Source organism: Leuresthes tenuis, unplaced genomic scaffold, assembly GCF_036924035.1.
Source record: "Leuresthes tenuis unplaced genomic scaffold, fLeuTen1.0.hap1 SCAF_13, whole genome shotgun sequence".
In the NCBI taxonomy this organism is placed as follows: domain Eukaryota; kingdom Metazoa; phylum Chordata; class Actinopteri; order Atheriniformes; family Atherinopsidae; genus Leuresthes; species Leuresthes tenuis.
In genome coordinates, this window is record NW_027325367.1 from 1,814,104 (window position 1) to 1,831,982 (window position 17,879).

Here is a 17,879-nt window from a genome sequence, read left to right on the forward strand (position 1 = left end):
AGAAATTTAAAAAGAAAACATGAAAATAAATACATCTACAGATTAAATAAATTACAAAAACTGAATCTAAAATGTTTGGTGACATGAAAATAAAGAAATAAATGTGAAGGAAAACTGAAATAAACAAAAAGAGAACAAATTAACATCAAAGAAATTAAATATATTCCATCTTAAAAGATAAATATTAACATTTCTTTCACATTCTCTTCAATTCTTGTTGCATAAATTATCTTTAAATGTAATCTTAGAAGCTTTTATCATAACATATTTTTGGAAAAGGTTATTTTTAATCCATTTCCGACCTTTTTACGCACTGTTTCTGAGGAGTTTTAAGACTTTTTAATGATCTTCAGGTCACTCAGATTTACCTGCTGCCTTCCACACAGTCGATCATGTTGGTCTTAAAGGTACAGTTTTTGTCCTGGAAAACTCCTCCTCAGCCTCAATTTGTTCTGGTGTACCTCAGGGGTCCATTTTGGGCCCAACTCTGTTTTCTTTATCTACGACACCTTTGGGATCAATTTTCAGGACGAACAATATTTCCCTTTGATGTTATGTTGATGACATCCAAATTTATCTTCCTGTTAAATTGGATGCAGGACGTCAGAAACTGATGAACACATGAACAATCGAACCGCTTTCGATGGCGTTTGTGCTTCTCATTATTTCCACACCGTTAGAAATCGCAGTTTTCGAGACCAGTTTTTATCAGTTGTGTCAAATTACCAAAGCAATTCTTGTCTTCCTCTAAAACATCTGGAAAAACTTCTTGGTGCCTTCATCACCTCACCTGTCAGGTAACATGTGATCACATGACTCCAGTTTGGCAGGTTTACACTGTCTTTCTGTCGGTTTTTGTTTTGATTCTAAGATTCTTTTACTTGCTGTTAAAGTTTTAAATGGTAGGACACCAAGAATAATCTGCCACTCAGTTTTAACTCTGCGAAGTCTTTAAAATCCTGTCTTAAAACTCACTTTTTTACTTTGGCTTTTAATTTGAGTTCAGGTTGAGTCCCATCAGGTCTTTATGTTGTCTTGTTTTTCAAGTTTTTTCTTGTTTGTGAAGCACTTCTGTCAATTTACAGATATAAAATTGACATTTATCTATTTTTGTATTTATTTTGGATGATGGCAGCTTCAGTCCTCCGTACCTGGGTCAACGATAAAAGGGACAGAAGTGTTTTCCAGGCTGTTAATCTGTCAGTTTGTCATTAAATCAGAGGTTAGTGAGCAGCTGCACGGTCAGAAAGCTCCGACCTCGGTTCCCCACGGTCGGTAGGGTTTGCTGCTGCTGCTCTGAGGGGTTTGGGAGGAGGAGGAGGAGGAGGAGGTGGAGGAGATGGGAGGACTGGAGGCGGCAGCAGTGGAGGTGAAGGAGGCGGGAGGGAGGATGGGGTAGCCTCCGTGGAAGGCGATGGGAAACGACGATGACAGGGAGAGGAGGGAAGCGGAGAGAGGGGTGGATGTGCAGGGAAGCATGAGAGAAGAAGAAGAAGAGGAAGGTGAGGAGGAGGTGGAGTCTGGGTGGGAGGAAAAGGGTGAGACGACGTTCTGCTGCGACAGCCTCTGCGGGACTCCTCCTCCTCCTCCAGCATCCGGAGAAACCACGAGTCTGCTGAGTCCGTACGGAAGAGGACGCAGCGCCAGAGCGGCGGCGGCCCAGTGCTGGGGGGGGAACGGGTGAGGTAACGGGTGAGGCTGCTGCTGGTGCTGATGGGACGCGGCGGTCAGAGCGGCGGCGTCACGCTGCGAGGCGCAGGAGGTGAGGTGGGAAAGGAGGCGGGAGCGCAGCGGGTCGCCGGAGTCCAGGCCCTCCACGGCGCTCAAGTAGCGGGAAACCTCCGTCACACACTCCCTGAAACCCAGAGACAGGAAGTCCAGCGCCAGCGCCTGAGCGTCCAGGTAACCTGCGGGTGGAGAAGAGAGGTGAGCGTCCAGGTAACCTGCGGGTGGAGAAGAGAGGTGAGCGTCCAGGTAACCTGCGGGTGGAGAAGAGAGGTGAGCGTCCAGGTAACCTGCGGGTGGAGAAGAGAGGTGAACGTCCAGGTAACCTGCGGGTGGAGAAGAGAGGTGAGCGTCCAGGTAACCTGCGGGTGGAGAAGAGAGGTGAGCGTCCAGGTAACCTGCGGGTGGAGAAGAGAGGTGAACGTCCAGGTAACCTGCGGGTGGAGAAGAGAGGTGAGCGTCCAGGTAACCTGCGGGTGGAGAAGAGAGGTGAGCGTCCAGGTAACCTGCGGGTGGAGAAGAGAGGTGAGCGTCCAGGTAACCTGCGGGCGGAGAAGAGAGGTGAGCGTCCAGGTAACCTGCGGGCGGAGAAGAGAGGTGAGCGTCCAGGTAACCTGCGGGTGGAGAAGAGAGGTGAGCGTCCAGGTAACCTGCGGGTGGAGAAGAGAGGTGAGCCTCCAGGTAACCTGCGGGTGGAGAAGAGAGGTGAGCGTCCAGGTAACCTGCGGGCGGAGAAGAGAGGTGAGCGTCCAGGTAACCTGCGGGCGGAGAAGAGAGGTGAGCGTCCAGGTAACCTGCGGGTGGAGAAGAGAGGTGAGCGTCCAGGTAACCTGCGGGCGGAGAAGAGAGGTGAGCGTCCAGGTAACCTGCGGGTGGAGAAGAGAGGTGAGCGTCCAGGTAACCTGCGGGCGGAGAAGAGAGGTGAGCGTCCAGGTAACCTGCGGGTGGAGAAGAGAGGTGAGCGTCCAGGTAACCTGCGGGTGGAGAAGAGAGGTGAGCGTCCAGGTAACCTGCGGGCGGAGAAGAGAGGTGAGCGTCCAGGTAACCTGCGGGTGGAGAAGAGAGGTGAGCGTCCAGGTAACCTGCGGGTGGAGAAGAGAGGTGAGCGTCCAGGTAACCTGCGGGTGGAGAAGAGAGGTGAGCGTCCAGGTAACCTGCGGGTGGAGAAGAGAGGTGAGCGTCCAGGTAACCTGCGGGCGGAGAAGAGAGGTGAGCGTCCAGGTAACCTGCGGGTGGAGAAGAGAGGTGAGCGTCCAGGTAACCTGCGGGTGGAGAAGAGAGGTGAGCGTCCAGGTAACCTGCGGGTGGAGAAGAGAGGTGAGCGTCCAGGTAACCTGCGGGCGGAGAAGAGAGGTGAGCGTCCAGGTAACCTGCGGGTGGAGAAGAGAGGTGAGCGTCCAGGTAACCTGCGGGTGGAGAAGAGAGGTGAGCGTCCAGGTAACCTGCGGGTGGAGAAGAGAGGTGAGCGTCCAGGTAACCTGCGGGTGGAGAAGAGAGGTGAGCGTCCAGGTAACCTGCGGGCGGAGAAGAGAGGTGAGCGCCACTGACCCGACTTTAAAGGAGTCTGAAACCTTTAAATTATCAGGTTAGTTTATGGATTCTGGGTTTCAGAAAGGACATTTCTGGGATTCACTTTAAGGAAAAACTGCTGAATTCATGAGATAAGACCAAGAATCACCACCGACCCCCGAACCATTTACGGACCGCTGGGATTAACGGGTTCTGCTGTCTTTTACAGCCTCTAAAATCATATCTGAGTCCGTTTCTAATCCTCAAAACCAAATGATAAACATATCTGTACGCTACATGCCAGAAGAACTCACTTTTAATGAGTTTAAGTATTAAAAAAAGCAGATTTTATTCTTAAAGTTGGAGCTCTAAAGTCTCCTCTGAAGGACTTTAATCCCGTCTGAACGGTTTGATTCAGGAGGATTCATGGAGGACGCTGCAGATGGAAACTTAAACGGACCTTCTGCCTCGCTGACTTTGTTCTGTGCACTGAAAACCAAGCCCCCCCCACCCTCCTCCGCCTGCATTATGAATGCAAACAGCACCGCTCAGGCTCAGGTGGGGCTTTTATCCCTGCAGAGTTATCCCAAACACTCAGTTTAAAGCCCCCTGAGGGCTTTAACCTGGACTGAAATCTGTTTTCTGAGGGTTAAACGGAGCTTAAACACATCTGTGACCCAAACCTCCCGATTCAAGCTTTTATCTTCACTCGTCTTAAGTTAAACTGTCTCTGAAGTATTGTTTTACGTCACATTCAAGCTGAGAAAAGCTAACAAGCTGACCTCATCACTGAGCCAGAGACAAGTCAAAAGAAGTGATTTTCAGCGTCTTCACAGACCAACTTCACTGGAAACAAATCTGGAATTTAATGGAGCAACAAAACCTGAAATATATTTGTTCTGGAGTCAAAGAAAGTTTATAGAATCTACAGAAACAGCTTCTGGAGCTTCTCCAAGCAGCAGGTTACCTGCTGCCAGGTGAGGGTGTCAGGATTGGGTATAAAAGCAGCTTCCACCAAAGGTTCAGCCTCTCCAACAAGGATGGGTCGTGGCTCACCGCTTTGGGCCAAACTCCATCAGAGAATCATCAATAAGTTCAGGAAATATTCCTCAGAGTCAGACTGTAAAGAACTTTGGTCTTTCAGCATCTACAGAGCAGAATATTGGGAACAGATTCAGGGAGTCTGGGGAAGTCTCAGTGTGGAAAGGCCAAGGACAGAAAGCCCTGTTGGATGAGCTCGGAGCCCTCAGGCAGCACTGCAGGAGAAACCGTCAGGCCACCATGATCCATACAGCCACATGGGCTCAGGAGGAGCTGGGAAAAGCATTTCCACTCAACACAGTCCACGGCTGCATCCAGAAATGTGAGCTGAAGCTGCATCACACCAGGAGGAAGCCATATATCAGCTCTGAGCAGAACCACGGCCCAGTTCTCTGGACTCCAGCTCATCTCAGAGGGACAGAAAGACAGTGGACACGTGTTCTGTGGGCAGATGAGTCCACGTTTCAGCTGCTTCTGGGAAAAACTGCTGAGAAAGAGCATCCAGCTGTTCTCAGAGGAAGGTTTAAAGCCAGCGTCTGTGATGGTCTGGGGCTGCATCAGAGTCCAGGGCATGGAGGGCTTCATCTGGGTGAAGGTACCACTGATGCATGCTGGATGTTGGAGTTCTGGAGAGACAGATGCTGCCATCAAGGTGACTTCTGTGGTTATTTCAGCAGGACGATGCCAGACCTCATTCTGCAGGACTTCCAGCAGCTTCAGACACACAGAGTGTGTGAGCTCGGCTGCCTGCCTGCAGTCCACATCTGTCTCCTGCTGCAGATGTTGGAGCATCATGAAGAGGAGAACCAGACAACCAGGGACTGCTGAGCAGCTGGAATCTGGGATTCAGCAGGAATGGACTCAGATTCAATCAGTGTCCTCAGTTTAAAGCGTTAAAAAGAGTCATTAAAGGAAGCTGAAGGAACACGATGGAAACTGAGTGTTGCTGGTATTTAAATCTAAATCTAAACCCAATAAAGATTTAAATAAAATGAGAACACTGAAAATGATTTAATTTTAAGTCACGACTGTTAAACAAAGGTTTAAAGAAATTAAAAAGTGACAGATTCAGGTTTTTGTTATATTTCAGAAAACTAAAACAAAAAAAAAGATTCCTGTGAAAAACTCAGTTCAGAGCGTTAAAAAGAGTCATTAAAGGAAGCTGAAGGATGGAAACATGAGTCTGGAGCAGCTTTTACTGAGTGTTGCTGCTTCAGGTTCTACGTTTGGTTCATTTATCTGGACTTATTTCTGTTAAATAAAGTTTCAAACTAAACAGAAGTTACAGATTTTAGTTTTTGTTGAAACTTTCTCAGACTTAAGAAGTTTATTTTCTCAACTTTTAAGATTTTGAGTTAATTCTGAGCTGAAGAAGATCAAACTGCTGCCAGTTTATAACACATAAAACCATAAAGAATCGTCCTTCAGCTCCATCGGATCAAAAATCCAAATAAAAAACAGAAAAATAAGAAAAATCTCGTTTCAGAAACGCTGAACCAATCAGCTTTCACTGAGTGTTGATGCTGCAGATTCTACGTTTGGTTCTGAATACAGTGAAGCTGGTCGGAGGAGACTCTGAACTATCAGACACTTTGCAGGAATGGACTCAGATTCCTGTGAAAAACTCAGTTCAAACCTTTAAAAAGAGTCATTAAAGGAAGCTGCCTGCCTGCAGTCCACATCTGTCTCCTGCTGCAGATGTTGGAGCATCATGAAGAGGAGAACCAGACAACCAGGGACTGCTGAGCAGCTGGAATCTGGGATTCAGCAGGAATGGACTCAGATTCAATCAGTGTCCTCAGTTTAAAGCGTTAAAAAGAGTCATTAAAGGAAGCTGAAGGAACACGATGGAAACTGAGTGTTGCTGGTATTTAAATCTAAATCTAAACCCAATAAAGATTTAAATAAAATGAGAACACTGAAAATGATTTAATTTTAAGTCACGACTGTTAAACAAAGGTTTAAAGAAATTAAAAAGTGACAGATTCAGGTTTTTGTTATATTTCAGAAAACTAAAACAAAAAAAAAGATTCCTGTGAAAAACTCAGTTCAGAGCGTTAAAAAGAGTCATTAAAGGAAGCTGAAGGATGGAAACATGAGTCTGGAGCAGCTTTTACTGAGTGTTGCTGCTTCAGATCCTGGATTTGGTTCTAAATACAGTGAAGCTGGTCGGAGAAGGTTCAAAACAATCTACAGATGACAGATTTTACTTTCTGTTCTCGCCTATAAAAGCCTCGTGTTGCGTTACCTTTGCCTCCGGTGGCCTGCAGCATCTTCAGATGGTCCACAGTCATCTGGAGGATCTCTGCCTTCTCCAGTTTAGCTGAACCCTGAATCCAACCGAGCAGGAGAACAGTTAAACTTCACATCCTGTTATTCTCAGTGTATTTTTCTTTTAATTAACAGATCTCTAAATGATTTAAATCAGCTTAAGAGACACTTTTTTTACATTTATGTGCTAAAATAGCATCTTAAATATGTTCAGAGGCGTTCAGTCTGCTGAAAATCAACCTATTTTCAACCAAAAGTCAGCGCTGGAATCCAGGTTGGTGCTTTGTTGTTTCATCCTGATTTACAGGCTTACAGGCACAGAAACATCCATCTTCCTCTGATCTGAGGTCAGAACCAACAGGTCCAGCAGGGAAACCCAGACATCAACCCATCCATCCCTCTCCAGCTCCTCCTGGGGGTCCCGAGGTGTTCCCAGGTCAGATGGGATATATAATCCCTTCAGTGAGTTCTGGTTCTGACCCGGGGCCTCCTCCCAGGAGGCATCCTAACCAGAGGAACCACCTCAGCTGACTCCTTTCTGTGTGGAGGAGCAGCGGCTCTACTCCGAGCTCCTCCCCCTGGATACTGGAGCTCCTCCTCCTGATTATGGAGCTCCTCCCCCTGTATGATGGCGCTCCTCCCCCTGGATACTGGAGCTCCTCCCCCTGTCTCTAAGGCTGAGCCCCGCCCCCCTCTGAAGGAAACCACGACCTCCTTCTTTGGGTCAGAACCCAGATCTGTGAGCTCAGGTGAGGGTTGGAACAAAGATGGAGCAGGAACCTGAAAGCTTCTCCTTCCGGCTCAGCTTCACCAAACGGACCGGAGCAGCGCCCTCATTACTGCTGACGAAGCCCCGATCCGTCTGTCCATCTCTGATCCAACTCACCATCACTGAGAACCAGGTCCAGAGATGCTGAAACTGCTCCAGCTGAGGCAGAGACTCAGACCGACCCGGAGGTTCAGAACCAGGTCCAGAGACTCATCCCGACCCGGAGGTTCAGAACCAGGTCCAGAGATGCTGAAACTGCTCCAGCTGAGGCAGAGACTCAGCCCGACCCGGAGGTTCAGAACCAGGTCCAGAGAAGCTGAAACTGCTCCAGCTGAGGCAGAGACTCAGCCCGACCCGGAGGTTCAGAACCAGGTCCAGAGATGCTGAAACTGCTCCAGCTGAGGCAGACTCATCCCGACCCGGAGGTTCAGAACCAGGGCTCAGATCTGGAAGAGCTGCTTCACACTCAGCTGTGAACTGAAGGCCAACAGAACCACATCATCTGCAGAAAGCAGAGCTGAACCCTGAGGTTCAGAACCAGACGCCCTCCTCCAGATCCTGTCCATGAGGATCGGAGCCTGATGGAGTCCAACGCTCTGTAAACCAGAACCACTTTGGACCAAAAACGCAGCTCACTTTGACCAACTCTGTGAGGGAAAAGCTCTGATCCACTGGTCCACAACCAGGAGGTTCTGCCTCCTCCTCTCAGCCTGAGGTGAACTTTCCTGATCCTCTCAGAAACAGCTGAAAGCAGTAATTAACCATCAGAGGCGGGTCCAGACTTCACCTGCTTCTCAAACGCCGTTGGGACGAGTCGGCGCAACTCGGACAGGCTGCTGTTGATTCTGTCTCTGCGGCGCTTCTCAATAATCTGAAATAAAAACAGCAAACCCTGAATAAACCTGTAAATATTCAACTCATTTCATCATTTCTATGCAACATACCCCTCTGCGTTTTTTCCTCGCCATCAGCTGCGTGGTCGTGGTCGGGGATCCACATCTTATAAAGGACGCCTTCATGTGTCTGCAGAGCAAATTAACCGTTTAAACAACAAATATGCTCCCAAACTGCATATTTCAGCTGCTTTTTCTTTATCTCAGATAAAAACACGTAAATTATGATGCATTTTATTGATTAAACAACAAAAAAGTGCTCCACATTTAGCATAAAACGCAGTTCCCACTGAATATAAAGAAGCTCCACGTTCAAAATACATTTACTGCAGATTAAATCCATCAATCAGAAACATTTGAGCGAGTCTCAAACCTGCCGACATGTCCAGTAAACTTTAAATCAAGTCATAAGTGAGATATGGCTGTAAAGATGCAAAGAAAGGAAACTTTTGAGTAAAAACAGAGCATTTACTTCACTTTTAAAGTGTATAAAAAGCTCAAAGTGTGGCTTTAATGATCAGTCGCAGCTGGCTGGGCTTCATATTAACTTGTTTTTGGCATGAAAGTCCAAAAATAAAACTTATTCGGTCTAAAATGTGAAGCTTTTCAGCTTTATTTGTCTTTACGGATAGTAAACTAAATATTTCTAATGTTTAAATGACTTTGAGTCCAAAGTGAGACGATTAAAGATGTGACATAATTATCTTTTAAAGAATAATCCTCAGCTTAATCAATAATAAATAACATTTAAATGGGAGATTTTTTATACTGTAGCTACTCTTTAGGCAACTTTTAGACCTTAAATCTGATCTTTTACTGGAAATCTTTACAAACATGACACGAAATTAGATCAATTGACATATTTTTAATAGAGATGTGTTTAATAATTTGCATTTAAAGCTCTTTATCAGAGTATGTGATGATCTGAAAAGATGAAACTGCGTTTAAAACTCACTCTGAATAAATATTCTCACTTCCCACATCAATGGTCTCCTCCACGTCACTCTCCGCCGAGCTGCTGTCCTCACACGGCCGCTTCATGGTGCCTGAAGGCCGGGCAGAGCTGGATGTCTGTCCCCCGGAGAGCCGCGGAGGTGTGGAGTTCAGTGGACAAAATAAGCCCCAAAACCAAGCGTCACAGGCCGGCAGGAGAGTTCCAGGGATCCCCAGAGAAACCAGAATAAAACTGACCAGTTCTTCAGAATATTCTGTTAAAAACAATCTAAAAGTTTTAAGTTATTTTCCAGAGTTTCTCCTTTTTTGCAGAAATTAATGTTAAAAAGTTTTCTGATAGCATCAGAAAATGAAAACAATCAACCGGCTGCACATCTCTGCACCTGAAAGCGGTGAAATGTCTTTAAAACCCTCAGAAAGACTCAATAAAAGCTTCTCGCTGCTGCTCCAGCGGTGCGTGTCCGGGACAGGTGCGTGCGTGCGTGCGTGCGGGCTGCACTGGAGGCCGCGGTCTCCCCCTCTTCTCCTCCTCCTTCTGTTTCTTCTCCTCCTTCTTTGCTGCTGCAGCTTTCCCACGGAGCCTGGGAGCCGCGCACGCACACACGTGCACAAAGTGGAGCCCGCCCTCGTGCGGCGCGCTCACACACAAACGTGACATGGGAGGTTTGCGCAGCGCGGCTGGGCTGGTCCTGCTCTGATAATACCAACTGTCTGGCTCAGAGCGCGCGCGCGCGCGTGTGTGCGCGACAGAGGAGCGCATGGGAACGAGGCCACTTCTGACAGTCCAAAATATGTTGTTATATAAGGCAGCAGGTTTCAGAGGCTGCAGCTGGCCTGCCTCACTGAAGCTTTCTGATCCATCATCTCCACCTTCTCATATTTATGGTCTTCATCATGATTCTGAGTGTTTTTGGTTGAGTTCTCCTCCTCTGTTGTCTCTTTGTGGTGTTTTTTGTCTCTTTGTGGTGTTTATTATGTTTTTGTTGTGTTTATTTGTGTTTTTGTGGTGTTTTTTGTGTTTTTGTGGTGTTTTTTGTCTCTTTGTGGTGTTTTTTGTCTTTTTGTGGTGTTTTTTGTGTTTTTGTTGTGTTTATTTGTCTTTTTGTGGTGTTTTTTGTGTTTTTGTGGTGTTTTTTGTCTTTTTGTGGTGTTTTTTGTCTCTTTGTTGTGTTTTTTGTCTCTTTGTGGTGTTTTTTTTCTTTTTGTGGTGTTTTTTGTCTCATTGTGGTGTTTATTTGTCTCTTTGTGGTGTTATTTGTGTTTTTTGTCTTTTTGTGGTGTTTTTTGTCTCTTTGTGGTGTTATTTTGTCTTTTTCTGTTTTTTTTTTTGTCTCTGTGGTGTTTTTTGTGTCTTTATTGTGTTTTTTGTCTCTTTGTTGTGTTTTTTTTATACTTTTTGTGGTGTTTTTTGTCTCTTTGTGGTGGTTTTTTTATACTTTTTGTGGTGTTTTTTGTCTCTTTGTGGTGTTTTTTTTGTCTTTTTGTGGTGTTTTTTGTCTCTGTGGTAGAATTTTATCTCTTTGCAGTTACTTTCTGTCTTATTCTGTTCCGTTCCGACTCTTTTCTGGTTGTTCGCTGTTGGATTTGTTTGTTTTCATTTTCAGTCACTGTGCAGGTCTTTGCTGTATCATGTCTCCTTGTGGCTTGTGTAAATTTTCCCAGTAACTCAACCATCAGCCGTCCGATGCCCTAAAACCCTCCAAATGACTGGAAAAAAAGGCAGAAATGTCACATGTAACATGTCTGAAAAGGCCTGATATGTGTGTGTGTGTCAGATATTCCCACAGTTCCCGGCTGAGTTCAATGAAACCCAATCATCGTGTGACCGAGGCCAGACACACACACCCACACACACACAGGAGCGTCTGTCTTTTCACACCTGCTAATCTTTTAGGAACACAATAGGATTTAACTCAGCAATTATAATGTACCGACCCACACACACATGTTTGTACCTGTCTTTGTGAGGACCACTAATGACATCATACATTCTCAGGGCCACAGCCTGCACCTTAACAGGTTGCTGCTTCCTGATCCTGAACTTATATCTTACCCCGAAAAGCCTCAGAAGGACCCACTAAAATGCCCACACCGACACACACCTTCCCACCATTTATCGGCTCCTTCTTCCAGTTGATGGCTTCAGATAAACTTGTCAGCACCCTCTCATTGGCTAAACTCCTCCTCCACCTTCTGTCCAGCTCACCAGAATACATCCAGCCTCTTTATCCCAGATTATTGCTGTCACACAGCAGAGAGCCCCTGTACACATCGAACGCTTCATTAAAGCAGGACCTGGAGCATTTGCTCCTCGAAACACTCAGTTTCTGAAGCCTGGTGGAGGTTTCAAGCCATCTGAGGAGCTAAAGACAGAAAGAGAGGAGAGTTAATGTTTTAGGATTTAACCTGACATATAAATCTCGTAATAAACACACAAAAAAAGTGGGATCTGCTTTAGAAAAGTTAAAAGAGGTATAATTCATGCCAATTAATCACAATGAATTACCTTCAAAATGAGTCCAATTCACACAGAGCCAATAAAAAACAGCTCAGGAAACTAGAAGCAATCCCCCGTCCTGAGCTGCATGAGGCGACTGTGGAGAGAAAAAAATCCCTTTTAACAGAAAGAAACCATCAGAACCAGAACCAGGAAGGGTCCATCTGCCTGGACCAGCTGGGGCTGAGAGGACAGGAAAGAGGGGACAACAAGCAGCGTAACACCAGGCCAGAGACACCTGCTGAGAGAGAGAAAAACACAAGTTAATGACAGCAATGATGTCATCTGTACATGGAGGGAGGAGAGGTGCATCATGGGAGCTCCCCCAGCAGGCTGGGCCTATAGCAGCAGAACTATGGGATGTTTCAGGCTCACCTGAGCCATCCCTAACTATAAGCTTTATCAGAAAGGAAAGTTTCAGCCTGATCTTAAAGGTAGAGAGGGGGTCTGCTTCCTGAAGCCAAACTGGCAGCTGGTTCCACAGAGAGGGGCCTGATAACTGAAGGCTCTGCCTCCCATTCTGCTTTTAGGGGCCTGATAACTGAAGGCTCTGCCTCCCATTCTGCTTTTAGGGGCCTGATAACTGAAGGCTCTGCCTCCCATTCTGCTTTTAGGGGCCTGATAACTGAAGGCTCTGCCTCCCATCCTGCTTTTAGGGGCCTGATAACTGAAGGCTCTGCCTCCCATTCTGCTTTTAGGGGCCTGATAACTGAAGGCTCTGCCTCCCATTCTGCTTTTAGGGGCCTGATAACTGAAGGCTCTGCCTCCCATTCTGCTTTTAGGGGCCTGATAACTGAAGGCTCTGCCTCCCATTCTGCTTTTAGGAGCCTGATAACTGAAGGCTCTGCCTCCCATTCTGCTTTTAGGGGCCTGATAACTGAAGGCTCTGCCTCCCATTCTGCTTTTAGGGGCCTGATAACTGAAGGCTCTGCCTCCCATTCTGCTTTTAGGGGTCTGATAACTGAAGGCTCTGCCTCCCATTCTGCTTTTAGGGGCCTGATAACTGAAGGCTCTGCCTCCCATTCTGCTTTTAGGGGCCTGATAACTGAAGGCTCTGCCTCCCATTCTGCTTTTAGGGGCCTGATATCTGAAGGCTCTGCCTCCCATTCTGCTTTTAGGGGCCTGATAACTGAAGGCTCTGCCTCCCATTCTGCTTTTAGGGGCCTGATAACTGAAGGCTCTGCCTCCCATTCTGCTTTTAGGGGCCTGATAACTGAAGGCTCGGCCTCCCATTCTGCTTTTAGGGGCCTGATAACTGAAGGCTCTGCCTCCCATTCTGCTTTTAGGGGCCTGATAACTGAAGGCTCTGCCTCCCATTCTGCTTTTAGGGGCCTGATAACTGAAGGCTCTGCCTCCCATTCTGCTTTTAGGGGCCTGATAACTGAAGGCTCTGCCTCCCATTCTACTTTTAGGGGCCTGATAACTGAAGGCTCTGCCTCCCATTCTGCTTTTAGGGGCCTGATAACTGAAGGCTCTGCCTCCCATTCTGCTTTTAGGGGCCTGATAACTGAAGGCTCTGCCTCCCATTCTGCTTTTAGGGGCCTGATAACTGAAGGCTCTGCCTCCCATTCTGCTTTTAGGGGCCTGATAACTGAAGGCTCTGCCTCCCATTCTGCTTTTAGGGGCCTGATAACTGAAGGCTCTGCCTCCCATTCTGCTTTTAGGGGCCTGATATCTGAAGGCTCTGCCTCCCATTCTGCTTTTAGGGGCCTGATAACTGAAGGCTCTGCCTCCCATTCTGCTTTTAGGGGCCTGATAACTGAAGGCTCTGCCTCCCATTCTGCTTTTAGGGGCCTGATAACTGAAGGCTCGGCCTCCCATTCTGCTTTTAGGGGCCTGATAACTGAAGGCTCTGCCTCCCATTCTGCTTTTAGGGGCCTGATAACTGAAGGCTCTGCCTCCCATTCTGCTTTTAGGGGCCTGATAACTGAAGGCTCTGCCTCCCATTCTGCTTTTAGGGGCCTGATAACTGAAGGCTCTGCCTCCCATTCTACTTTTAGGGGCCTGATAACTGAAGGCTCTGCCTCCCATTCTGCTTTTAGGGGCCTGATAACTGAAGGCTCTGCCTCCCATTCTGCTTTTAGGGGCCTGATAACTGAAGGCTCTGCCTCCCATTCTGCTTTTAGAAACTCTGGGAACCACAAGGAAACCTGCAGCCTGAGAGCAAAGCTGAAATCGGAGCATTGAGAAGGTTGACCAAGCTGGTTTTGGTTTATATTTGGTGAGAAACAGCCATGCAAAAACTTTTTAAATGTATATTTTGAGCATGAGGATGTAAACACACAGTTTCTAAGATGCTTCCTCAAGCAGTTATTGTCCTTTCTTCTGAGAGAGAAATGAAGAGAAAACAGCTTTTATAGCTCAGCTCAGACATGGCCAGAACTCGCTGACATGTATAAATAACAGTTGAAGAGATTTTCTGATAACTTTTCACCATTTACAAGCCTTAAAGTTTTGTTTCCTGTTTGCAACTTCTCTGTTTATAACAGCCGTCAGGAATGGAGTCCACGCCGTGACGGACAGATCACACAAAGATTAGTTTTTCACTTCAAACCGGCCTGAAGAACATTATGTTTCACTTAAAATCTGATTAACCTCACAGAAGAGACAGATTCTGTTGTTGAGGGTATTAAACACCGACATCGTGCATGTGCAGCAGCCTCAGAGGATATAAGAGCCCAGTGGATAAACTATATCTGAGGCTAATGTTCCAGCAGAGTTAGCTAAAGACTGTGAATGTGCAGCAAACACTTTTCATCCCACTGTTTTAACAACTTGGTCCAGTTCAACGCTGGACTGAAGGAACTCTGAGGGAACAAAGAGGATCAGTTCCAACTCTCAGAGCCTGAACTTCAGAGCAGGCAAATGGAAGCATCTGAGAAATAACTCCTCATGGTTTATTTACTGATTTATTTCTTCCTTTAGCAGCAGCTAACGCTAACAGCTTAGCTAATGAAATAACTCCTCATGGTTTATTTACTGATTTATTTCTTCCTTTAGCAGCAGCTAACGCTAACAGCTTAGCTAATGAAGATAACTCCTCATGGTTTATTTACTGATTTATTTCTCCCTTTAGCAGCAGCTAACGCTAACAGCTTAGCTAATGAAATAACTCCTCATGGTTTATTTACTGGTTTATTTCTTCCTTTAGCAGCAGCTAACGCTAACAGCTTAGCTAATTAAATAACTCCTCATGGTTTATTTACTGATTTATTTCTTCCTTTAGCAGCAGCTAACGCTAACAGCTTAGCTAATGAAGATAACTCCTCATGGTTTATTTACTGATTTATTTCTCCCTTTAGCAGCAGCTAACGCTAACAGCTTAGCTAATGAAATAACTCCTCATGGTTTATTTCTTCCTTTAGCAGCAGCTAATGCTAACAGCTAAGCTAATGAAATAACTCCTCATGGTTTATTTACTGATTTATTCCTTCCTTTAGCAGCAGCTAACGCTAACAGTTTAGCTAATGAAATAACTCCTCGTGGTTTATTTACTGATTTATTTCTTCCTTTAGCAGCAGCTAACGCTAACAGCTTAGCTAATTAAGTAACTCCTCATGGTTTATTTATTGATTTATTTCTTCCTTTAGCAGCAGCTAACGCTAACAGCTAAGCTAATGAAATAACTCCACATGGTTTATTTACTGATTTATTTCTTCCTTTAGCAGCAGCTAATGCTAACAGCTAAGCTAATGAAATAACTCCTCATGGTTTATTTCTTCCTTTAGCAGCAGCTAACACTAACAGCTTAGCTAATGAAATAACTCCTCATGGTTTATTTACTGATTTATTTCTTCCTTTAGCAGCAGCTAACGCTAACAGTTTAGCTAATGAAATAACTCCTCGTGGTTTATTTACTGATTTATTTCTTCCTTTAGCAGCAGCTAACGCTAACAGCTTAGCTAATGAATATAACTCCTCATGGTTTATTTACTGATTTATTTCTTCCTTTAGCAGCAGCTAACGCTAACAGCTTAGCTAATGAAATAACTCCTCATGGTTTATTTACTGATTTATTTCTTCCTTTAGCAGCAGCTAACGCTAACAGCTTAGCTAATTAAATAACTCCTCATGGTTTATTTACTGATTTATTTCTTCCTTTAGCAGCAGCTAACGCTAACAGCTTAGCTAATGAAGATAACTCCTCATGGTTTATTTACTGATTTATTTCTTCCTTTAGCAGCAGCTAACACTAACAGCTTAGCTAATGAAATAACTCCTCATGGTTTATTTCTTCCTTTAGCAGCAGCTAATGCTAACAGCTAAGCTAATGAAATAACTCCTCATGGTTTATTTACTGATTTATTTCTTCCTTTAGCAGCAGCTAACGCTAACAGCTTAGCTAATGAAATAACTCCTCATGGTTTATTTACTGATTTATTCCTTCCTTTAGTAGCAGCTAACGCTAACAGCTTAGCTAATGAAATAACTCCACATGGTTTATTTACTGATTTATTTCTTCCTTTAGCAGCAGCTAATGCTAACAGCTAAGCTAATGAAATAACTCCTCATGGTTTATTTACTGATTTATTCCTTCCTTTAGCAGCAGCTAACGCTAACAGTTTAGCTAATGAAATAACTCCTCGTGGTTTATTTACTGATTTATTTCTTCCTTTAGCAGCAGCTAACGCTAACAGCTTAGCTAATTAAGTAACTCCTCATGGTTTATTTATTGATTTATTTCTTCCTTTAGCAGCAGCTAACGCTAACAGCTAAGCTAATGAAATAACTCCACATGGTTTATTTACTGATTTATTTCTTCCTTTAGCAGCAGCTAATGCTAACAGCTAAGCTAATGAAATAACTCCTCATGGTTTATTTCTTCCTTTAGCAGCAGCTAACACTAACAGCTTAGCTAATGAAATAACTCCTCATGGTTTATTTACTGATTTATTTCTTCCTTTAGCAGCAGCTAATGCTAACAGCTTAGCTAATGAAATAACTCCTCGTGGTTTATTTACTGATTTATTTCTTCCTTTAGCAGCAGCTAACGCTAACAGCTAAGCTAATGAATATAACTCCTCATGGTTTATTTACTGATTTATTTCTTCCTTTAGCAGCAGCTAACGCTAACAGCTTAGCTAATGAAATAACTCCTCATGGTTTATTTACTGATTTATTTCTTCCTTTAGCAGCAGCTAACGCTAACAGCTTAGCTAATTAAATAACTCCTCATGGTTTATTTACTGATTTATTTCTTCCTTTAGCAGCAGCTAACGCTAACAGCTTAGCTAATGAAGATAACTCCTCATGGTTTATTTACTGATTTATTTCTTCCTTTAGCAGCAGCTAACACTAACAGCTTAACTAATGAAATAACTCCTCATGGTTTATTTCTTCCTTTAGCAGCAGCTAATGCTAACAGCTAAGCTAATGAAATAACTCCTCATGGTTTATTTACTGATTTATTTCTTCCTTTAGCAGCAGCTAACGCTAACAGCTTAGCTAATGAAATAACTCCTCATGGTTTATTTACTGATTTATTCCTTCCTTTAGTAGCAGCTAACGCTAACAGCTTAGCTAATGAAATAACTCCTCATGGTTTATTTCTTCCTTTAGCAGCAGCTAATGCTAACAGCTAAGCTAATGAAGTAACTCCTCATGGTTTATTTACTGATTTATTTCTTCCTTTAGCAGCAGCTAACGCTAACAGCTTAGCTAATGAAATAACTCCTCATGGTTTATTTACTGATTTATTTCTTCCTTTAGCAGCAGCTAACGATAACAGCTTAGCTAATGAAATAACTCCTCATGGTTTATTTACTGATTTATTCCTTCCTTTAGCAGCAGCTAATGCTAACAGCTAAGCTAATGAAATAACTCCTCATGGTTTATTTACTGGTTTATTTCTTCCTTTAGCAGCAGCTAATGCTAACAGCTTAGCTAATGAAAAAACTCCTCATGGTTTATTTACTGATTTATTTCTTCCTTTAGCAGCAGCTAACGCTAACAGCTTAGCTAATGAAATAACTCCTCATGGTTTATTTCTTCCTTTAGCAGCAGCTAATGCTAACAGCTAAGCTAATGAAATAATTCCTCATGGTTTATTTACTGATTTATTCCTTCCTTTAGCAGCAGCTAACGCTAACAGTTTAGCTAATGAAATAACTCCTCGTGGTTTATTTACTGATTTATTTCTTCCTTTAGCAGCAGCTAACGCTAACAGCTAAGCTAATGAAATAACTCCACATGGTTTATTTACTGATTTATTTCTTCCTTT

The 17,879-nt window shown here is 44.5% G+C and overlaps 1 protein-coding gene across 1 annotated transcript; it reads right to left on the reverse strand.

Moving 5' to 3' along the window:
* Positions 1-269: 269 nt before the first annotated feature.
* hey2 (hes-related family bHLH transcription factor with YRPW motif 2) lies at positions 270-9,541 on the reverse strand. Its single transcript, XM_072362008.1, has 5 exons — positions 9,164-9,541; positions 8,260-8,338; positions 8,103-8,186; positions 6,524-6,605; positions 270-1,907 (listed from the first exon to the last, which is right to left on the reverse strand). The coding sequence occupies exons 1-5, from the start codon at positions 9,247-9,249 to the stop codon at positions 1,243-1,245; spliced, it is 996 nt and encodes a 331-aa protein (XP_072218109.1). The 5' UTR covers positions 9,250-9,541; the 3' UTR covers positions 270-1,242.
* Between the last annotated feature and the right edge of the window lie 8,338 nt (positions 9,542-17,879).